The sequence below is a fragment of the Ochotona princeps genome, chromosome X (genome assembly GCF_030435755.1).
Source record: "Ochotona princeps isolate mOchPri1 chromosome X, mOchPri1.hap1, whole genome shotgun sequence".
NCBI lineage: Eukaryota > Metazoa > Chordata > Mammalia > Lagomorpha > Ochotonidae > Ochotona > Ochotona princeps.
In genome coordinates, this window is record NC_080865.1 from 42,007,109 (window position 1) to 42,029,805 (window position 22,697).

Consider the following 22,697-nt stretch of genomic DNA (forward strand, 5'->3'; position numbering starts at 1 on the left):
TATCCAATTTGATCAAATTTTATACATGAAAGCTATATACACTATAGCTTTTTATGTCAGTTATACCTTACTAACATTCAAATTTAAGTTCATCCACTTCCTAGTTGTGTGATTTTGGATAAGTTACTTAATTTCTTTGTGATTTCTTTTTCTCGTGTGTTACATGGGAATCCCAGTAGCTACCGCATATGATTCTTGTGAAAATTGGTTGAGTGCACATATTGAAGCACCTAGTATATAATTCCTAGCACAGGGTAATCACTCAGTAACTATCAGTTATTATATTTTATCACATGCCAACAAAGAAGAGTCAAACCATACTACTAACTTGTTCTTGAAATATGTGTAATGAAAGTAAATAAGAGGTATGCTAATAGTAAAAGAGGAAATAGGTCCTCTAGGTCTTACAAAGGTCCAACTTGGAAAATATTGCTGAGATTTATAAGGCTAACCCCTGACACTAGGACTTTGATACTTGGACTAGAATTAAAAAAAAAAAAAAAAAAGGCAAGAGACTTCAAAAGGTTTGTCATTAACAATGAAGCTCCTGACTGTGTATGCACGTGCATATGCTTTCCTGTTATTTGAATGTCTTTATGTCTTAATCCAAGAGTCTTTGACTTTTAATCAACGTGAGAAGAGCAATTGCAGTGGACTGAATTCTGTACATTTTTTAAGATTAAATTTGTAGTATACATTTGAACAGAAGCTAGACCTGTCTGGTAAGAAAACAGAAGCAAAACAATTGCCTGGCCACCAAGCTGAAAACACAATCCCCCAAGTTTTCAGAAAAATGGACACTGAAAGTAGGCTCTCGCTTAAACACATTTGTGTTGACAGTATGAAAGGCAAAATGTACTAGACAATTAGGGAAGTGATTGCATGCACACAGGCTATCACCATGGGAACAGTCTCATTAATGAGGAATATTTCAAAGAAAAGGAAGGGAACTTGAGGTATAAAATGGCAGGTAAACAAGAGAGTCATTCACAAGTTTAATGGGAGTCATGAGGCAGGATGGAGATGGATCTCATCTTAGAATAATGTGCCAGAGTAAGATGAACCCTTGTGGTCAGTCTTTTGAGGAAAACAGAGTAGAAGAAATTTCTTAACCTTGACTCTTTTCTAAGGTGTGCAGAACCCAGGTAAATCTTAGAACTGTCATTCTTTTTATTAGACAGATGTCTTTCATCACTGTGCAACTCAATGGTAAACTTAATTTTCCTGAATGGGGGAAAGCAGAGGTCTAAGCAATAACCTTTTGCAAGCTTTTGGTGGTGGTATTCCTATAAAACCAACTGAACTATATAGTGGCAAAGGTCATTTGTTTTAGGGTCTTGGAGACCAGACATCCCAAGAGAAAGATGGCTGAAGCCACAAAATAAAAAGAAAAAGAAAAAAAGAAAGAAAGAAAGAAAAAAGAAATAAAACAAATATGAATGTAGAAAGCTAGAGTAGGGGTGAACACTTAGCCTAGTAGGTAAGATACTGTGGTAAGGAGACCTCACTCAAAGTGAATGCAAAGAGCCTGTGATCAAAAAGCACTTCTGGATCCTGATTGCAGCTTCCTGCTCATGCGCACAGTGGGAGGCAGTGGTGATTGCTCAAGTAGTTGGATTCCTGCCAACCAAGTCATAGACCTGGATTAAGTCAATTCCTGGTTTTAGCCCCTAGGTTGCTGTTGGCATTTGGGGGTTAAATCTGCCTATATGTCTCTGTCTCTGTCTCTCTCTCTCTCTCTCAAAAAAAAAAAAAAAAAAAAAAAAGTAATAGTATAAAGCCAAGCCAAGAAAGAATCCTTCCTTACAGATGTAACCACCCTCAGGGGTTGGCACTGTGACAAAATAGGTAAAGCCACTACCTGCAGTGCAGGCATCCCTTTTGTGCTTGGGTATGGGAAACCTGGGAAAAAGCTCTTGGCTTTAAATCAGCCCAGCTCCAGCCACTACAGCCATATGTGGACTGAACCAGCAGATGGAAGCTCGTTCGCATGCGCTCTCTCTCTGCCTCTGCCTGTCAAATAAAGAAAACTTAAAACAAAAGAGATAACCAGGCCAATGTTCTCTTTAATTATTGGCAGAAGGAAAACTTTCTATTTTGCAATGTTTCTCACAGAGCTAGAACCTGGATGCTATAGGCAGTGTTGTTTGTCCGCAGTCTTTTTAAAAATTCTTTATTTTTCATAATACAGTTCCTTAGGCTCAGGGATTTCCTCCTCCTACCCTCCCCCACTCCCTCCCCCCACTGTTTTCCACTATAATTGTAACAATAGTTTATTCCCTCAACAACAGTCACAAGTCCATCATTCTGCTATTTAAGTGTATGCTGTCTACAGTCTTGGTTATCTCTCCTGTAAGGATATGCACCACCAAAGTATTTCTCTAGACTTGCGTAGTGGTCCAGACAACGTCTTGTACAATGAGAATTCCAGTCATGCATGAGCTACTGTGGTGCTGTATTCTTCTAGCTGTATGTCAAGTTGTTGAGCTTTAGTTTGCAGGATTGTTCCAGAGCCTAGAGAAGAGGGAAACCTGCAAGATACCCTACAGTCCTGATGGGGAGTTTAGCAGTCAGGTTCCAGTTCTCACTGATTCGAAATCAGGTAAGAGGAAGAAAAACACCTGTAAAGTTAGTTGAGAAAATAGTAGCTATATATTAAAGAACGAAAATATTGAAACTTCAGTAAAGATTTACAGTTTGGCAAGATAGCAGGGTTCAGTTTGGTTTAAAGTTGGTACCCAAACTGATTTTACCACAAAAGGGATGGAAGTCAGTTATCTCTGGGAAGATAATATTTGCATACCCATCAGTAATCTACAGTTTATAAAGAGATAAAAACCTGCTCATAGACAATGAACGAGGCCAGACTCTGATAACCAAGAATGGGATGCTGTAAATGAACAGTTTCTGTTGGCACACAAAATCTCTCTCTATGGTCACCCCTTTTGATCAAAGATAACCTTTAAAAAAAAAAGATTTATCTTTTTCTTGGAAAGCCAGATTTACAGAGAGGAGGAGAAAAGGAGAGAAAGATCTTGGTTCACACCCCCAGTGGCCACAACAGCCGGTGCTGAGCGAATCTGAAGCCAGGAGCCCTGAGTGTCTCCCCGGTCTCCCACACAGGTGCAGGGTCCCAAGGCTTTGGGCCATCCTCGAGTGCTTTCCTAGGCCACGAGCAAAGAGTTGGAAGGGAAGTAGAGCAGCCAGGATACGAATATAGGATCCCAGCGCATGCAAGGCGAGGACTTTAGGCACTAGGCTATTGCACCAGGTCCCAAAGATAACCTTTTTTTAAAAAAAAAAAAATTTCTTATTTTTATTTGATAGGTGGAGTTACAGAGAAAGGAGAGTGTAGGAGATATTCCATTCTGGTGGTCCATTCCTTAAATGGTCACAATGGCTGAAGCTGGGCTTGTCCAAAACCTGGAGCCGGGAGCTTCTTCCAGGGCTTCCACATGAGCACAAGCATTTTGGCCATCTACTACTGCTTCCCCAGGTCATTGATAGGGAGCTAGATCAGAAATAGAGCATCCGGACTCCAACTGGCACCCAGATAGGATGCCAGCATTGTAAGGGGAGGCTTAACTTGCTAAGCTGCTGTAACACTGGCCCTAACAAATATAACCTTGAAGAAACATTATTCCTGAGGGCGGGCACTGAGCTATGATGAATTAAGCTACTGCTTCAGACACCAATATCCGATATGGCTAACTCAAGCTCCAGCTACTCCACTCTGGTGCAGCTTTCTGCTATCTTGAGAGGCAACTGATGGTGGCCCAATTTAGCAGGGTCCCTGCCTCCTATTTGGAAGACCCTGATGGTGTTCCAAGCTCCTGACTTCAGCCTGGCTCAGATCTGGCTGTTGAAGGCATTTGGGATATAATCCAACAAATGGAAGATTTCTGTCACCCTCTTTCTGTGTCACTCTGCCTTCCAAATAAATAAATAATGTTTAAGAAAAAAAATTATTGTTGAACACATAATAAGGCTGGTTTCACAAACAAAAAGGAAAACAAAAAAATTGCAGTGTCTGAAAATGTAAAACTTTTGTATAGCAAAGGACATCATCAAGAAAGTGGGAGGACAACCATATTTTCAAAATACACTGAATAAGGATCTGATATTTAGAATACAAATAAGGCTTACAACTCAACTGCAGAAAAGAACCAAATGGCATAATTTTTAAGTGGGCAAAGGACTTGAATAGACATTTCTTCAAAGAAATGGTCAACAAGCACGTTATTAGTCATCAGGAAAATGAAAATGAAATCCACAATGAGATACAACCTCCTGCATACTAGGATTGCTAGCTTTAATACATATATGCACACAAAACTGGAAAACAATTGCTAGTGATGATGTGATAAAATTGGAGCCTTTGTACCTTGCTGGCAGGAATATAAAATGATAGTAGCCACTGTGGAAAACAGTTTGGTTGTTTCTCAAAAGTTAAACAGAGTTAGGAATGACTCCATTTCTAAGTAATTGTATCTAGACTTCATTTCTAAGTAATTGTATCTAAAAGAATTGCAAACAGACAACTACTTACACACAGATGTTCATGATAGCACTATTCACAATAGCCAAAAGGTGAAAAGAATGAATAAACAAAATGTGTATCCATGTGTGAGAGAGAAAGGAATGAAGTACTAATATATGCTACAACATGAATGAACCTCAGAAACATGTTATGTGAAAGAGTTCATACACAAAAGGTCACATATTGTATGATCCCATTTGTAGTAAACATGCAAAATAGGTGAATCCATAAAGACGGAACAGAGATTGATGGTTATCAGGAAATGAGGGAGAAGAAGGTATAAGGAATGTTTATTTAATAAGTATGTGATTTTCTTAGGTGATGAAAATGCATTGGAATTAGATTTGTTAATGTTGCACATAATTGTGAATATACTAAAATGCTACTGAATCATACACATTAAAATGGTTGATTTTGTAATATGTGACTTTTGAACCAGTGAAAATATTTCAGAATAGAAATCAAGTCTCATTAGTTTAGCCTGATTATTTTCATAGCCACGGCAAGAATGGTGATTTACCATATAGACCATAGGTTGTTTTCCTGGAAGTTTTCATGAGGAATCTCCATTTGGAATTTTAAACAGCTATTAAAGCTTAGAAGCCAAGCTAAGAATATTTTACCTGTGGTACATATACATTTTGGAGAACTGCTCTCTTTTTGAGATTCCCAAATTATCTGTTTCCTGGATCTGCAAGGAAAAAACTTCCTTATACACTTGCCAGGCTGGGAGTGCCCGAAGTCTAGTGGCAGCCTTAGTTTGCCCAAGAGGGCTTTGTGAGCACCTTTCCATAGAATCAGCCTCACTTTCTCAAAAGTCTCTAATTAAATCTGATTCATTGAGCACAATTAGAAAATATGTTTTAGCAAGCTGATGACAGAGATCTATCTTTATATTTTTTCAGAGAAGGAGACAAGGGACAGCCAAGGTTTGTCATGGTTTTTTTTTTGTGCTCACTCCTGCCCCCACAGATCGTCAGCTGTAGGTGAAACTGCTAGTGAAAAAAGAGGGGAGCCCTGTGCTAGGGGTCTCCATAAACAGGTACTGTAATTCTTTGTACATAGAAAAATTACTGAAAAGTAAAGCTTAACTTTACTCTTCAAAAAAAAGGGGGGCCGGGGAAGAATCAAGATGGCAGAATAGGATAAGGACATGTTCAAACGAACGGGAAAACATTTAATCAGGATGAAGCAGAGAGGACATATTCCAGGAAATAGGAAATGACAGAGCAACAGCAGAGGGTACCTGGAGACTGACACAGGAAAGCAGCAGGCACAGCAGTGTGGTGTTGCAGTGACTGATACTCCAGCACGGCAATCTGAACTCCACCAGCAGCCGGAACTCCACCAGCAACCAGGTGGGAAGGGACTTTCACTGGGAGCTTGGGAGGTGAACCCAGACAAAGAACTGTCCATCCTGCTGGTTCGTTTGATTTGACCAGGAGCAGAGACAGAGTGGCAGATCTCAGATGGGCAGTGCGAGAACAGGGTGGATTGCATAGCCCAGTCAGCCCCCTAGAGCTGAATTGGGCACCATTTTGCATAAGGAGGAAAGGGCAAGGGAAAGGACTGAGCATGCGCTGAGCTGGGAGTGAGCTCATTTCTGGTTCAGTGCATTGCACCGATGTGGCACCTTATACGTTCCACCCAAGACAGGTCTGGGTAGCCCTCGGACCTGACGGCCAGCAGATCAAGAACTGTAGTGGTGCTACGTCAGGCGCCATTTTGGGCACTGTGGCAATAGCTTTGGGACTGCAGAAAAACCAGTGAACTGTGCATGTGCTGAGCTTGTGAGAACTCACTGGCCCCGCGGGAAAATAATACCGACTGTGGCATTGTATGGGTCAAAATAGGTCCGTGTGGCACCCAGACCTAACGTCCAACAGGTTCTGACAAGATCAGCACCACCAAACCTAATTATATAGGACACCTGGTGTCTCTCTAATCCTGGGACCTGCTCTAAATGGAAGTGGGAGAAAGGTTGCAGAGACAATGGTGCAGCCTCAGCACGGTATCACAGGAGGTGGAGAGTGGTGAGCCAAGAGCTGGGGCTGTGGAGACCACGGTGGAAATCTGATGTAAGAACCTAGACCTGGAACTCGCTGGAGGTTGTGGCACAAGTGGCTGCAAGCAAAAAGTTGTGTACATTGTAGACCTGTGGGTGACACAGCTTAGAAACCTGCTCCAAGGAGAAGACTCTGCTAACCAGAAGTACAATGATCAAGAGCAAAAGAAGAGACAAAGGCACAATGAATATTACCGAAAACTACCCTGCAAAGGAGCAAAACCCTATGCCAACCTCAAAGTTAACTGAGGAAGACATCGAGAAAATGGGGGACACAGAATTCAGAAAACTCATTTAAAGCTTCTGATCAAAAATGAGAAGCTCATGGAAGAGTTCAAAGAACTTAAGGAAGCAATAAAGCAAATCAAGGCTGGTATATCAGAAATTAAGAACACAGTAGAGCAAATTAAGAGTACAGTGGAGAGTCTCCAAAATAGAATGAAGCAAGCAGAAGAAAGAATCTGAGAATTGGAAGGTATTTCCTGTCATTAGGGGGAAGCAAACAAAAAGCTGGAAGCAGAGCTGGATCAGGCCAAAGAAAGTATTCAAGAATTGAAAGACACTATGAAGAGGCCAAATAGAAGAGTTATGGCAGTCCCAGAAGGTGCAGAAAGAGAAGCTGAGTTTGCAAATGTATTTAAAGACATAATAAAGGAAAATTTCCCTAATCTAGAGAAAGACTTGGGAAACAAGATCCAGGAGGGGCACAGAACTCCCAACAGGCTTGATCAAAAGCAATATTCACCACGACACATGATCATCAAGCTCTCTTCAATTGAACATAAGGAAAAGATCCTTAAATGTGCACGTGAAAAAAATCAATTGACATATAAAGGAATGCCAGTTAAGCTCATAGGAGATCTCTCACAGGAAACTCTACAGGCACGAAGAGAATGGAGTGACATATTCCAGATTCTAAAAGAAAAAAATTGTCGGCCTAGGATAACATATCCAGCAAAGCTTTCTTTTGTCTTTGAAAATGAAATAAAATTCTTCCACAGTAAAGAAAAGTTGAAAGAATTTCCCTTTTCCAAACCTGCCCTACAAATGATACTTCAAGATGTTCTCTTCACAGAAAAGAGGAATTGCACCTACCAAAACCAAAGGCAAATGTGAAGAACATCCCAGTAAAATGACAACAGAAGACTAAATCAATGAACAACCCATTCCTAAAATGACAGGACCAAAGTACCACCCATGTATATTAAACTCTGAATGTAAATGGCTTAAGCGCAATCAAATGCCATAGATTAGTAGACTGGATTAAAAAACAAAACTCATCTCTTTATTGTCTGGAGGAGACACACTTCAACAAACATCAGTGGAAACTATATCACATGGGTTTTGTTGTTTTCTGTTGGTTTCATCTCTTCAAAACACTTCCTTCTGATTGAATCATTCAATGACTCGTAGATCATGCAGTGGCATCATTTTCTTCAAGAAGGTTCTTGATTTTCATTTCTTCAGCTACACATTGGTCATTTAGTAGCACATTATTTAACTTCTTGGTGTTGTTAATTTCTTTTTTCTTCCTGTTGTTGATTTGTTTTGTGTCTTTTCATTTAAGGGGGTGTATAGTAGCTGTGTAATGGAGACTGTCATATCTAGTAATATGTCATTTAACTTCATGGCATTGTAAATTTCTATTTTTCTTTCTATTGCTGATTTTGTATCATGACTTTTCATTTAAGGGGATGTACAGTAGTTGTGTAATGGAGTCTGTCATATCTAGTAACATGTCATTTAACTTCATGGCATTGTAAATTTTTATTTTTCTTTCTATTGTTGACTTTCTATTATGACTTTTCATTTAAGGGGATGTACAGTAGCTGTGAAATGGAGACTAACATCCAGATGTGAGGATGCAGTGTAGTATGCATCTCTACTTCCAGACAAAGATGGACTCCCAATGAAACTGTTTACTATATCTTGACAATAGGATTCTGGACTCTGCCATTGTCCATGCCCTCAATGATGGACATATGACTGTATATGAAGAGCTATATGTTAGTGATGATATAGAGGAACTGGATGGGGGGAAGGAATTGGGGAGGGGATAAGGGAATATGGAACTGTAACATAAAATGATAGCAATAATAATAAAATGTATTAAAAAAGGAAAGAAAATACGTTTCAGGAAAGGTTTGGTGATAGACGACGTATCAAGGATAGACAGATTTTTATTCTACCTATACAGATCATTGTAGTGCTGTGAAAATAAGAGTGCTCTGCAGAGGATTCTAAGTCTCACAGAGCTCAAGTAGGGGCAATAGTATTTCCATTTGCAATTGTTTTATTTCTACTTACGGAAGCGTCATCTACTAAATACATAGCATTTATAGATAGTTTAAAAAAGAAGGGCCCGGCGGCGTGGCCTAGCGGCTGAAGTCCTCGCCTTGAACGCCCCGGGATCCCATATGGGCGCCAGTTCTAGTCCCAGCAGCTCCACTTCCCATCCAGCTCTCTGCTTGTGGCCTGGGAAAGCAGGTGAGAACGGCCCAATACATTGGGACCCTGCACTTACATGGGAGACCCGGAAGAGGTTCCAGGTTCCTGGCTTTGGATCGGCGCAGCACCGGCCTGTTGCGGCTCACTTGTGGAGTGAATCATCGGATGGAAGATCTTCCTCTCTGTCTCTCCTCCTCTGTGTATATCTGACTTTGTAATAAAATGAATAAATCTTTAAAAAAAAAAAAAAAAAAAGGAGGGCCCGGCGGCGTGGCCTAGCAGCTAAAGTCCTCGCCTTGAACGCCCCGGGATCCCATATGGGCGACGGTTCTAATCCCGGCAGCTCCACTTCCCATCCAGCTCCCTGCTTGTGGACTGGGAAAGTAGTCGAGGGTGGCCCAAAGCCTTGGGATCCTGCGCCTGTGTGGGAGACCTGGAAGAGGTTCCTGGTTCCCGGCTTCAGATTGGCGCAGCACCGGCCGTTGAGGTCACTTAGGGAGTGAATCATCGATGGAAGATCTTCCTCTCTGTCTCTCCTCTCTGTATATCTGACTTTGTAATGAAATAAATAAATCTTAAAAAAAAAAAAGATAGATGAGTTCCTTTCATAGCCAGGATTAGAATATTAAAGCATCAGAATATTCCAAACCAAACCCATGATCACTCCACATCAGTCCATTCAGATCTATATAACTAGGGTTTTTTTTAAGATTCATTTATTTTTATTGGAAAATCTGATTCACATAGAGGAGAAACCGAGAGAAAGATCTTAACTTCCGCTATTTCACTCCCAAGAAGACAATCCAAAGCCAGGAACCAGGAACTTCTTCCGGGTCTCTCACGTGGGTGCAGGATCCAATGACTTTGGGTTATCTTCTACTGCTTTCCCAGGCTACAAGCAGGGAGCTGGAAGGGAAGCTGAGCAGCTGGGACACGACCTGGCACCCTCATGGGATCCTGGCACATTCAAGGCGAGGATTTTAGCTGCTAGGCTATCGTGTCAAGTCCCAGTAACTAGTTCTTGTTCCACTCAACCTTAGATTATTTATCTTAGTAACTTAACTGCCTCTCAACTAGTTTTTGAAAAGCTGACTCAGTTCACCACTGTGGTCTCAGTTACTTCAGTTATCCAAGCAGCAGCCTATATGCAGAAGTACCTGTTATAGTCCCTTTCTAGAAAGTCCTTCTTTGCTGAAGATGTAGCCCTCTAGCTTGTGGATGACTGTAAGTGCCTTCAGGGAAGCATCGAAGTAAAACATAAAAAGCTATCTATAGATGACCAAAGACTTACAATAACTATGGCCTTCTTATTACCGATCATTTTCAAAGGTGAAAATCTGAGAACTCATTACAAGAATAATAATGCAACTGACAAGGAAATGTAGTTATTTCTGTGGCATGCAAAACAAGTTAAAAGCCAATCCCCCAAAAATTTCAGGCAAAATATCCATAAACATGATGATGAACCCTATTTTGAAAAAAAGAAAAGATATATCTAACTTAAGAAAGTGTATGAACATAACCTTCTTAGAGAAAAAAGACTCACATATAACATATAGTAATCCTGATAATTATACACTGTGAATATAACAAGCATGTAGTTAGAAATTTCCAAAACTATATCAAGTAGGACATTCAGTAATTCAGAATAGGCCTTAAACATCTATTAATAAAATTTGCACTGGGCCTGGTGCAGTAGCATAGCAGTTAAAGTCCTCGCCTTGCACGTGCCAGGATCCCATTTGGGCACCAGTTCTAATCCCGGCAGCCCTGCTTCCCATCCAGCTCCCTGCTTGTGGCCTGGGAAAGCAGTTGAGGATGGCCCAAAGCTTTGGGACCCTGCACCCGATGGGAGACCCTGAGGAAGTTTCTGGCTCCTGGCTTTGGATTGGCTCAGCTCCAGCCATTGTAGTCACTTGGGGAGTGAACCATAGGACTGAAGATCTTCCTCTCTGTCTCTCTTCCTCTCTGTATATCTGACTTTCCAATAAAAATAAATAAATCTTTAAAAAATAAAATAAAATTTGCACTAGTAAGTGACATGAATCTCCAGTTGAAAACTAATGAGCGGGAACTTAACTAGATTGAACATAAAGAAGCAAGCAAAGTTGGAATATATCCAGAACACTTGTTCTATGAGAAACCAACATGCACTCCTATGTTCATAGCAGCACAATCAGTAATTGCAAAAACATGGAAACAACCAAAATGCCCATCAACAGAGGATTGGATAAGAAAGCTATGGTTCATCTACTCCATGGAATACTACTCAGCTATTAAAAAAAACAAAATGCAGTTCTTTGTGGCCAAATGGGCCAAACTGGAAACCATAATGCTAAGGGAAATGAGCCAATCCCAAAAGGTTAAATACCACGTGTTTGCCTTAATTTAAGATGATATGATGTTATGTATAACATGTTATGTTTTGAATGTTATATGTTGTGTATAAACTAAATTGAAGTATAGGTGAGGTGGTCACAGAAGGTGGCTGGGAACCCGCATTTACTTTTAACATATTGGTTACTCATTACTATGTCAATTAATTCCATAATGATGTAAATTTTTGCTGATGGTATGTTGGAGCTTTCAATTGACTGGGATGATACTCTGCTGGCTCTGTCATCAGACCAGAGAGGGTATACCTAAGAAGCCGTTGAACTTGACGGGACAATAAGATGCTGGACTCTATGTTTGGTATACGCTTGCAATGGGGAAATCTCAACTGAACTTGAGCTGTGGTTATGCAACAAGGTGGAGGAATCCACCATGGTGGGAGGGTTTGGGGAGGGGTGGGGAGAACCCAAGTATCTATGTAACTGTGTCACATAATACAATGTAATTACTGAAGTTAAATAATAAATAATTAAAAAAAAAAAAAAAAGAAGCAAAGTTGAGACTACATTAACTTTACGAAGAACTATAACTATGGCCTAAGACACATTGCTGTAGTTTCTAGTATCAGAGAAAGCAGCACAAGGACTCTGACAATTAGAAGCCTATCAGGACCAGGGAGGGCCTTGATGCGTTTGTAAGAACTTCCCATATAGCACACAATTTCCAAACTACTTATACAAATGTTAGGAACATTTTACCTCTATCAGTTTTAACCTAGGGAAGGCAGAGCATCTCTTCTGACTTGACACCACTTCCTGTGTAATTCAAGAGTACTACCGTATCAATTATTAATTACTGCTAGCACCTTCCTTTTTACAAGTCAAAGAACAAACCCTTTGTGATTTTCCATGGGCCTTCTGAGACTTGATTAAGGTGGGATGAAGGGTTATTGAAAAACAATACTTGGCTCTCTATTTTACCAAAGGAATGATAAAAGATTTCCAAAGTAAACATTGGAAGTAACATGACTATTAAAGAAAAAAAAAAACTTTAGTTCTTTCTTAAGTCAGAAGGTTTTGCTTTCTTAAACAACCAAGGACATAGCAAAGTCAACATAACCCATTGAAGATACTCTGGTAGGACACATGCTCTGTGTTACATAAAAAGATTACTTAGAAGATAAATCAAATCTTTACAACCTATCATCAAGAACAGATCAATAGTTCAAACACTTTTTTTCATTTTGACAGAGAAAATCAAATTCTTGTTTTACATCAGTATATCTGATACTAAAGTTCTTTCGCTTCTCGGGTTTTTGGCTAAAATCAAGTGAAGTTCTTTTTGAAAAGTTTGTGAATAAACTCATCAAACCTTAGCTTTGACCTCAAGAAATGAAATTTGGTTTCTTGTGAACATTCTGTAACTCTTTATACCCATATACAGCCTTCATATTTCAGCTTCTCTTACATGGCCAACACACACACACGCACACCCCATTGGGGCAATCATTTAGCCTACCAAGTAGAATATTTGCAATAGAATGTTCAAAGGATCTGGGCTCAAGTTCCAGCTCCTGCTAATGCAGACCCTGGCATCCACGTGGAAATCTCATTTGAATTCCTGGTTACTTGGTCAGCTTGTCCCAGCTTAGTCACTGCATATATTTTGGGAGTGAACCAGTGGATGATCAGGGCTGTTTGTATGCCTCATAAATAAGTGCATTTTGAAAAAAATGACATTCATTCACATATATGTGGGGCATAAAAATAAGAAACAAAAGCATATAATCTCAAAAATCTGTGTAGTCATTAATGTTTCAGTTTTCTACTTAGAAATGATCTAGGTAACTTATGAATATTTACTAATTCAATTTTCTATCAACCCCAAATTTTCAGTTACCTAAGGTTCTTATAGATTATTATCAAGCTGATGTACTACAAGACATAACTTGTTGAAATAAAGTTTGTCAAGACTCAAATTGGCTAAATATATGTATGTTTTTCATAATCAAACATTTTAGATGTTATCTCATTGTATCAGTAAAACTGTATACATCTAGGAAGAACCTATCCAAGTGCCATAAAAATCTACCCTTAAATCACATCTCTCACTGGCAAATCAGAAAAGATATAGTTGGCTTTCAGAAGTCAAAATTACTGAATTAATCTTATCTGCTGAAGATTTACCTAAATTGCATGAACTTGATATTTGACAACATTTGGGAATGTGTTATAGAAATACTTTTTTTTAAGTACAGTGAGAATCTTAAAAGTATCACTTCTGGGAGATTTTACTGATATTCTATATCTCTAAATGCTTACGTATTTCAGTAAACCAATGAGAATGTAGCTGCTTTAAGAGATTTTATGCTCCAAATACCATCCAGAAGTGAAAATATCAGTCACACAATGAAACATAAAAGCCTATCTAAATCATAGACATTCTCATTATTACTCAGGCTCCTGACATAAGGAAGACACCTACTAGGAACACTTTAAAGAAAAGGAAGGAGGGCCCAGCGGCGTGGCCTAGCAGCTAAAGTCCTCGCCTTGAACGCCCCGGGATCCCATATGGGCGCCGGCTCTAATCCCGGCAGCTCCACTTCCCGTCCAGCTCCCTGCTTGTGGTCTGGGAAAGCAGTTGAGGACGGCCCAAAGCTTTGGGACACTGCACCCACGTGGGAGACCCAGAAGAGGTTCCAGGTTCCCGGCATCGGATTGGCGCACCTGCCCGTTGCGGCTCACTTGGGGAGTGAATCATCGGATGGAAGATCTTCCTCTCTGTCTCTCCTCCTCTCTGTATATCCGGCTTTCCAATAACAATAAAATCTTAAAAAAAAAAAAGAAAAGGAAGGGGACCTGTAGTTTAATAGAAGCAGGTAAATAAGGGAGTCATCCTGGAGTCATATGGGATTCATGAGGATGGATGGGGACAAGTCTCACCTTGGAATATGCCAGAGCCATTAACTGTGTCTGGGAACATAAAAGGGTAGGGGGTTTCTTAACACAGCTCTCCAGAAGCACAAGGGTTCAGCTAAGTTCAATACTGTCAATGAGATGAGTATACTTTGTGAATTTTGTGAACAGTCTCTATTTTCTCCTTTATATGCTATTACATTTCTGATTGCCCTTATGTTTTTATTTTGTTTTGTCTGTACTTAAGACTTGGCTTTCCTACCTTAATTGTGGATTCACTGAGGGAAGGAACTACGTCTTGTATTGATTTGTATTCCTCCTCTGCCCCATCTCCCTTCTCCTTTTGCCTAGTACTTAGTGTTCTGTTCCATCCATCCAAAGGTTATTGATGTTCAGTAGGAAGACAGATTATCTCTTGCTTGATATGCATCCAAAAATTTCCAAACTGATGTACTTACTTCTTAGAATTCACAGATGGACAAATACTTTAATTGGTTTCTTCCTGGTTACATACCTAAGGCGATATAATCTATAAACCAACAATTAATGTCAGAATACTTAAGATCTACATCGAAAAACTATAAAACCTACTATACCCTCAATACGCTATGTTAATCCGTAATGGGGGGGAGTGCAGGGAAGCCTTTCAGGACTATAAAAAGAGTGAGGAAAAAGTACAATATAGCCTATCAAGATCAAATCTGGTAATTCATAGACAACAGATTCAAAGCGGCACTAAACAATAGTAAAACTACTATACCAATGCATGAGGGGGGAATCGGGTGTGATCCTGACAACCTCTTAACAGGAGGTCATGTGCGTGGAGCAGGGGGGCACTCCAGGGTGGAGCAGGTGGCAAGGAGAAAGCCTGGATCCCAACCATGAAGACTCTCAGACCTTCACCACAAACTATTAATACGAGCAACAAGGACTATATCCCAACTGCCAAGGAGGCCACAGGGAATTGGATGCCCTCGGAGGCCGAGTACTCTGAGGTCACCCACCCCCAACCGGAGCTTCCACAGGGGATGGAAGAAGTCCAAACACTACCGTGCAGAAACCAACATCATCGGAAAGACAACCAGAAGCCCTGAGCGGTCTGCAGAAACAGAAGAACAATAAACGTCCTTCGGGACCAGGGAGGAGAGCTTTCTCTGGTCCGAGCCTGGCTCCACCTCTGGACCCCCACCCTCCCTTGCAATGACCATCAGGATCGCTCCGAAAACCCCTCACAGCAAACAAACAATCATACAAACTAAAAAAACCTAAAATAAATAGACAAACAACAAAAAGTAGAGCTTGAAATCTGACAGGAAAGAGCTGGCACGGATTGGCTCATGCCTCGCTGGGTGGGACACAAAGATTAGTCACTCTTCACCGTGGTGTTGGGGACTTTCCTGCACACCCTCCCCCCCCCCCAAAAAATGTTCTTCACCTTAATTGTTGACAAATGTCTTGTTAGAGTTACAAGCCAGTCTAGATTATCCTAAAATCTGCCAAGATCAGTAAAATTATACTTCAACACAACAAATGGCTAAATACTAAAATGAAATAGACACGAGACAGCTGAATGGTACCTTATAGCCATTTTAAGGTATATAGCAGCCGGTCCTGTATATAAACTAAAATTGAAATGTCAATGAGCAAATCATAGGTTGTGGTTAAGAACTTGTTTTTTGGTTTTTTTTTAACATACTGGTTACTCAAAACCATGTCAATTCCATAATGTTGCAAATTGCTGTTGATGTTATATTGGGACTCTTAATTGACTGGGATGATATTCTACCAGCTCTGACTTCGGACCAGAAATGGTCTCCCCAAGAAACTGTTCAACCCATCTGGACAATAAGTAGCTGGACTCTATGTTTGGTATATGTTTGCAAGGAAAGAATCTTGATTGAATTTGAACTGTAATACTGCACCAAGGTGGAGGAATCCACCAGGGGGGAGGGGATTCCCAGAGCCTATGAAACTGTCACATAATGCAAAATAATTAATAAAAAAAAAGTCAAAAAAAGAGTAGATTATAGTTGACAATAGGTAAAAGTGACACAACATCATCAACAGCAAGAAAGTTTAAACACTAGTGAAGTCCATGAAAACAAATTTTCTGAAGAAAGCAAAATAGAAAAGGCTGCTGCAGGGACTTGCTTTGTGATGCCTCAAGTTAACCCATTTTTTTGCCATGCTGACATCCCATTCCAGAGCACCAGGCCAAATTTTGGCTACTCCACTTTCTATCCAGCTTCTTGTTAATACAACTAGGAAGGCAGCAGAGGATGTCCCAAGTGCCACCCATGTGGGAGACCAGGATAGAATTCCTGGCTCCTGGCTCCTGGCTTTAACCTGCTGTGAACCTGGCTGTAGCAACTATTTAGGGAGTGAACCAAATGAAAAATTCTCTCTCTCTCTCTCTCTCTCTCTCTCTCTCTCTCTTTACCTTTCACATAAATAATCTTAACAAATAAAAAAGGTTGTTTCATTCTGCACTTTAATAATTACATTTACAGGGTCTGACGTGGTAGCCTAGCGACTAAAGTCCTTGTCTTCTATGCACCAGAATCTCATATGGTCCCCGCTTCCCATCCAGCTCCCTGCTTGTGGCCTGGGAAAGCAGTCAAGGACGGCCCAAAGCCTTGGGACCCTGTGCTTGTGTGGGAGACCCGGAAGACACTCAGGGCTCCTGGCTTCAGATTCTCTCAGCTCTGGCCATAGTGACTGCTTGGGGAATGAATTATTGGGCAGAGGATCTTCCTCTCTGTCTCTCCTCCTCTCTGTTTATCTGACTTTAAAATAAAAACAAATCTTTTTTTAAAAAAATTACATTTACAGAAAAGCATTCATTGCACCAGAATTTATGTGCTTGTTTTATGAGCAAGTTATGTGCTAAGGTTTTATGAGCAACAAGTATGGAAACAAATAAACAAAATACTCCAAGTCACAGGGTCAATACCGAGAATTCAATCTCCAACATCTTTTCTACTAGGCTGGAGAAGACTCTTGAAGGCCTTTCCAGCTTCCAGCTTTCTTAAACTCTTGCGATAATCTGTATTTATCACAAGTAACACAGATTTTTTAAGTGATTCCTAAATAATCAGACAAAGGCTCTATCTTGCCCAACATGGTTACAATGTTCTAATGCTTTGAAAATATAGGATATTGAATGGAAAATGTTACTAATCAACCTGAATATGTACTTTCCCAAAAATGCTTCATTGCTTTATCGTTCTGAATCATTTAATATGTGATCTTTATAGGTAGATTTTTATTTTTCTCAAAAGAATGGGGGGATTTCAAGGACTAGATCTCAGGGGTTAGATCCTTGGCTGTAAATACTCCCTTGGATTGCTTTCTGGCTGTTGGCTGTAGCAACTTGTTTTCTTGCAGAGATGAAGCATCTGGTTTTTGTTATCTCAATGATGCTGTCCTGGGAATATTACGATTGCGACGGAAATTTGACCGTATTCTCTATGTGGATTTGGATCTACACCATGGCGATGGTAAGCCCTCCAGTTTCAAAGATGTTTCACTGCTAGGACAGCAGGTTTTGATAAGTAATGCTACTTCTAGGCAACCAGTAAAAGAAGAAATGCCTATTGCAATTGAAATTTTCCTAATTGAAAATTCTTGAAGTAGATAATGTAGAGATTCCTCTAGCTGATGCAATTCATGCTTGGCTGCACAAGCTGGCTCCTATCATTTCCCCTCCTCTTCTCTTATGAAAAACCATTAGAGTAGAGTCTTAGAGATAGAACTTTTACCTACTATTTGCTCCTGCTCAGGAACTTCCTCAGTTCATATCCATTGGTTCTATGGGAAATCTCTGGTTTGAGTTAATAGTCTTATCTCTTCTCATGAATGCTTCTCCCAAGCTAGAGTAGGTGTATGAAGTATAACATACTGAATTTTTCACCAGTAAGCTACCAACTCAAGTAGTAACTGGAATCTGTGCCACTTTCTCTGTATTGTTAGAATATTCAGTCCTACACAAACCAGGGTATCTTTCCTAACTTTTCATAACACAATCTCATAACCATTTGTCTTAACCCATTAATCATTTCCTGATGAACTCTGCTGAAAGAACATATCTAATTCTCCCATGTGCTTTCCATCTTGAATGTAGGACTTCAGTGACTGTTGTCACATTCTGTTCCTTTCAGCAATCCTTCCTGTGTGCCACCTGGTGTTTTCACTTATTTACCCAGTAAATTCTTAGTTGAGGATATTTCCACCTTCTCTACATCAGCTGCTTCCCTGTTTATAGGACTTTTTTTTAAGGCAAATCAACATAATCAAGGCATAGGCAAGGGTAAGAACTATATCTTTCTGAGGCTAGAATTAGTTCTACCAAAACAGTGACAGAAAAGAGAAATTGAGGTCAGAACCATTCCAGAGAGCTTCATTTACATGGATGTTACCATGTGATGATGACATAAAATGAAATGGGACATGGAAAAAAGAGGGTGGTTAAAACTACCAATGTACAATTTAGTAACTATGTTCCCTGAATTTCTGAATACTCTGCCAGTATAAAATACAGTCCTGCTCAGACGCTCCTTATTGCCCCAAACAAGGGGTTGTATTTGACTCATGGCTTATTTTTTTTTATGACCAGTGAGCTCAGAATGACTCTGCTATTTCTAAAGGGTGGTAAAGGGTTCTATTTCTAAGAGGTGGTATGTATGTATGTGTATACATAAAATTTTAGATTTTATAGTATGTATATGTATATGTGTGTATGTATATACATATACAGACACACACACTCACCTCTCTCTCTCTCTCTCTCTCTCTCTCTCTCTCTCTCTCTCTCTCTCTCTCTCTCAGTAGTTTGGAAAGCCTAAGATGTAGCTAGTTTGCTAGTCCCTGACCTAGAGCAATGGTCTCAAGTTTGAATATACATTAGACCTGAGAAACTTCATTTTCAAAAGATCATAGGGCCTCATCTATCAATTCACTTCTGTTGGATCAGGTATGGAACCAATGAATTGACACTTTAGAAACACCTCAGGTTTTGTGCTGAGTACATGTTGGAAAGCAGTCATTTCCAAAGGAAAATTCTCTTTGTCTTTAATCCTCTCTTTCTATGCCTTTCTCAGACAAGCCTCAACTCTTCTTTTCATCTCATTGCTTGCTGCCAGGTTACCTAATGAATGAACACATCTCACCCTTGCTGAAATGTGTCACTATTCCCACCTCCCTGATTTTGCCTCCCTTTCCCCTTAGTTTTGCTTTCTCATCTCGTTTTGCATTTCCAGATTCTGCCCATTCACTCAAGTTCCAATTGCAGCACATTTGCCCCTGACCACTGTAGCTCATATCCTCTTCTTCCTCAGGTGCCATATTTTTTTATATAGCTGATCTGAGATTTCATTGTATACTGTCGTCTAACGTTAGATATTTTTGATATGTCTATATATTCTCTTCCTGTAGAAATTTTAAGTTCCTCAGAGAGTAATGTTGTTTACTTCTTTTTGTCTGGTACAATGCCATGAACCAAGAGTACCATGTATATAGTAGAGATTCAATAAAATGTTTGTTGAATGAATGAATGACTATAAAGTTCAGACGATTAGTATCAGAGTTCAAGAATAGAATCAACTCTGTTGAACCATATAAGAATGAGTACGACTGTCACCTGAAACCATTTCTTTCCATTTGCAATGTTATTTCTACACCATTTAGAGTTTCCTGTCTTAGCCAACTTTTATGGTGTGTTTCATTTCACTTTATTTCCCCTCTTCAGCACCTCCCTTCCAGTGACCCCTGCCCCACCCCCAAATTCTTACACGTTTGGTTTATTTTAAATCCCCCACGATTCCACAGCTAGCATCATGTGGTGGCTTCACTAGCTTTCTCCCTGGCCTCACTTTCTTTCATTGGCCCAAGCACTCTCCTCTGTCACAGCAAGTCCATGTCCTCAACTTATTTGCCTACCTCCTCTTGTTAAGGATGATTTCATAGCCATGCAAATGCATGCAAACGTTATCTCCCACAATAAGAAATATGAAAGGCTGTTAAGGCTGTGCCTACCAGACTAACACTCAGAGAAATCCAAATGAGAAAAGCTATTATTTCTACCTAAGATTAAGAAGAAGAATATCCCATGATAGTCAAAGTGTGAGAAACAGGAACTCTTACGTGGGAATGGTCGAAATGTACATTGGTATAATGTTTCTGGATGTATGACAAATCATCAGGAGTTTCCTGTTGACGCTTCCATTTGTGAGTTGAAATGCTGCTTTCATTTATTTTGTTTTTATTTTGCTTACTTTGTGCTTTGTACCTGGAGCCTTTAACCGGTTTTAACCTCCTCCCTAGGGCAAGGCATAAGGCTTGGGAAATTCAAACATACCTGTTCTATGCAAATAAAATCAGTGCTTTTTTAAGGTCTCTACTACCCTTTAATGAAGACTGAAAACAATAAGTAAACACTGAGACAAATTCTCTGACGTATGAAAGGATAGTACCTGAACTAGCTGATAATCCTTTCATTTTATGAACTGCTTATCTGAAGGTGTGATGGTTGTGCGCATATGCGGTTCTGAGATGAACCGGGTAGGCAGTGTGTTTATCAGTAGAAGTAATTGTTTGTGGTGTGTGCCGTGGGGCACTTTAAATCCTAGCATGTATCTTCCAGGCCTCTAGGCAATTTTTAGCCTGTTTAAATGGAGAGGAGATACCTGTCTAATAAAGTTCCCTCCCACCTCCTATCCTTTTCCAGGTCTTAAGACTTCATTATAAAACTGCTATTAATACGGCAGGTGTTGTGGCACTGTGGGTTGAGCTGCTACTTATGCTGCTGGTATCCCATACAGGCAATGGTTCAAATCCTGCTCCACTTCCAGTCCTGCTACCTGCTAATGTACCTGGGAAACTTGTCCTCCTGCACCTACCCTCATGGGATCCCTGAATGGATTACCCTGCTCCTGGCTTCAACCTGATCCAATTCCAGCCATTTGAGGAGTAAACCGATGATGAAACATCTGTCTCTACTTCACTCTCTGTAATTCTGGCTTTCTAATAATAAATAAGATCTTAAAAAAAAAACTTCTACTAAAGAACAAGACTTCCCAGTTTTAACCAGAAAATTGTACTTTATATTGCACTATATACTGAGGACTTTGAGTGACCTCTATTTATAACCAAACTGCACAAGTGAGACACACTTTATAATTAAGTTTTCTCTATACAGTTCCTAACGTTTGTATTGGTTGTATTTTTCAAAAGATTTTCACATTATACTTCTTTGGAAACTTAAACAAAACATAAAACATCCAAGATACTGCCAATTTCTTCTGTTCAGTTCTGTTGACAAGGCCTCAGTTTTGAGCTTTTACTATTCTCCAGCTTTTAGAAGTTGTCAAAGAGGACCCAGACAGCCCCTCACTTTGAAAGGGGACGTCCAATTATACCTTTCTGTGAATATGGAGGGGTATTGTCAAACTTCACTCAAGGCCAGAGTTCTCCCTCATGTAATTACAGAGGTCAGAGACGAGAGGCTTCTGTTACTTTATTCCTTGGCCAGTTCCTCCCTTGGTGATCGCTGCCTTCTCATCTTCCCTTCTTCCCGAGCATTCTCAGGTTGTAAAAACATGACTTCTGTATGTGAAATGATGTGTCTAACATTTCTTCCTCTGGTAGGTGTGGAAGATGCCTTCAGTTTCACCTCCAAAGTCATGACTGTGTCGCTGCACAAATTTTCCCCAGGATTTTTCCCAGGCAAGTTATTTGTGTGATATGTGATAAATGAATACCCCAATTTTTCTGTGCGTTTCTTCTATGTTATATTTGAATGCTTTCACCCTGTTAATACCTGATTGGGGCTATTCTAAGCAAAATTTTTACACAAGCCACCTAAGGTGACAATGACAAGAAGAGTAACAGCGCTGTTTCTTTTTCCAGACGATTTCTGTAGATTATCAATAAATCTCTTGCACTCAGCCTACTATCAAATACCACATACAACTCCCCAAATCCTAATAAATACAGTGACATATTGACAAATTATCAATCTAAGAAGTATGGGAAGTTAAGCAAAGAAATTACCTTATCTCTTATTTTTTCCTTATGGCTTTCCTGCGTCCCCAACATTGTTGGTAATACTTACCTGTCCATATTATGTTGCTTAATCTCTTCCCTAGAAGTTGTCACAAATTCAGGATTGTTCTCTTTATTGGTCTTTCTGCTCTTCTAAGTTCCTATCAGAATCCTTTAAATTATCTAATTATCATGATTTCAATAACTGATCACTGTACTCCTCTCTTTTACAGGAACAGGTGATATGTCTGATGTTGGCCTAGGAAAGGGACGGTACTATAGTGTAAATGTACCCATTCAGGATGGCATACAGGATGAGAAGTATTACCACATCTGTGAAAGGTATGACAGTAAC

At 39.9% G+C, this 22,697-nt stretch overlaps 1 protein-coding gene across 1 annotated transcript in view; it reads left to right on the forward strand.

Annotated features, from left to right (window-relative positions):
• The window catches only part of HDAC8 (histone deacetylase 8), a 297,540-nt gene that overhangs the window by 83,290 nt on the left and 191,553 nt on the right, over positions 1-22,697 (forward strand). The window contains exons 5-7 of the mRNA XM_004592752.3: positions 17,690-17,802; positions 21,947-22,024; positions 22,576-22,684. Coding sequence (XP_004592809.2) covers positions 17,690-17,802; positions 21,947-22,024; positions 22,576-22,684 — 300 coding nt within the window. The remainder of the gene's footprint in view (positions 1-17,689; positions 17,803-21,946; positions 22,025-22,575; positions 22,685-22,697) is intronic.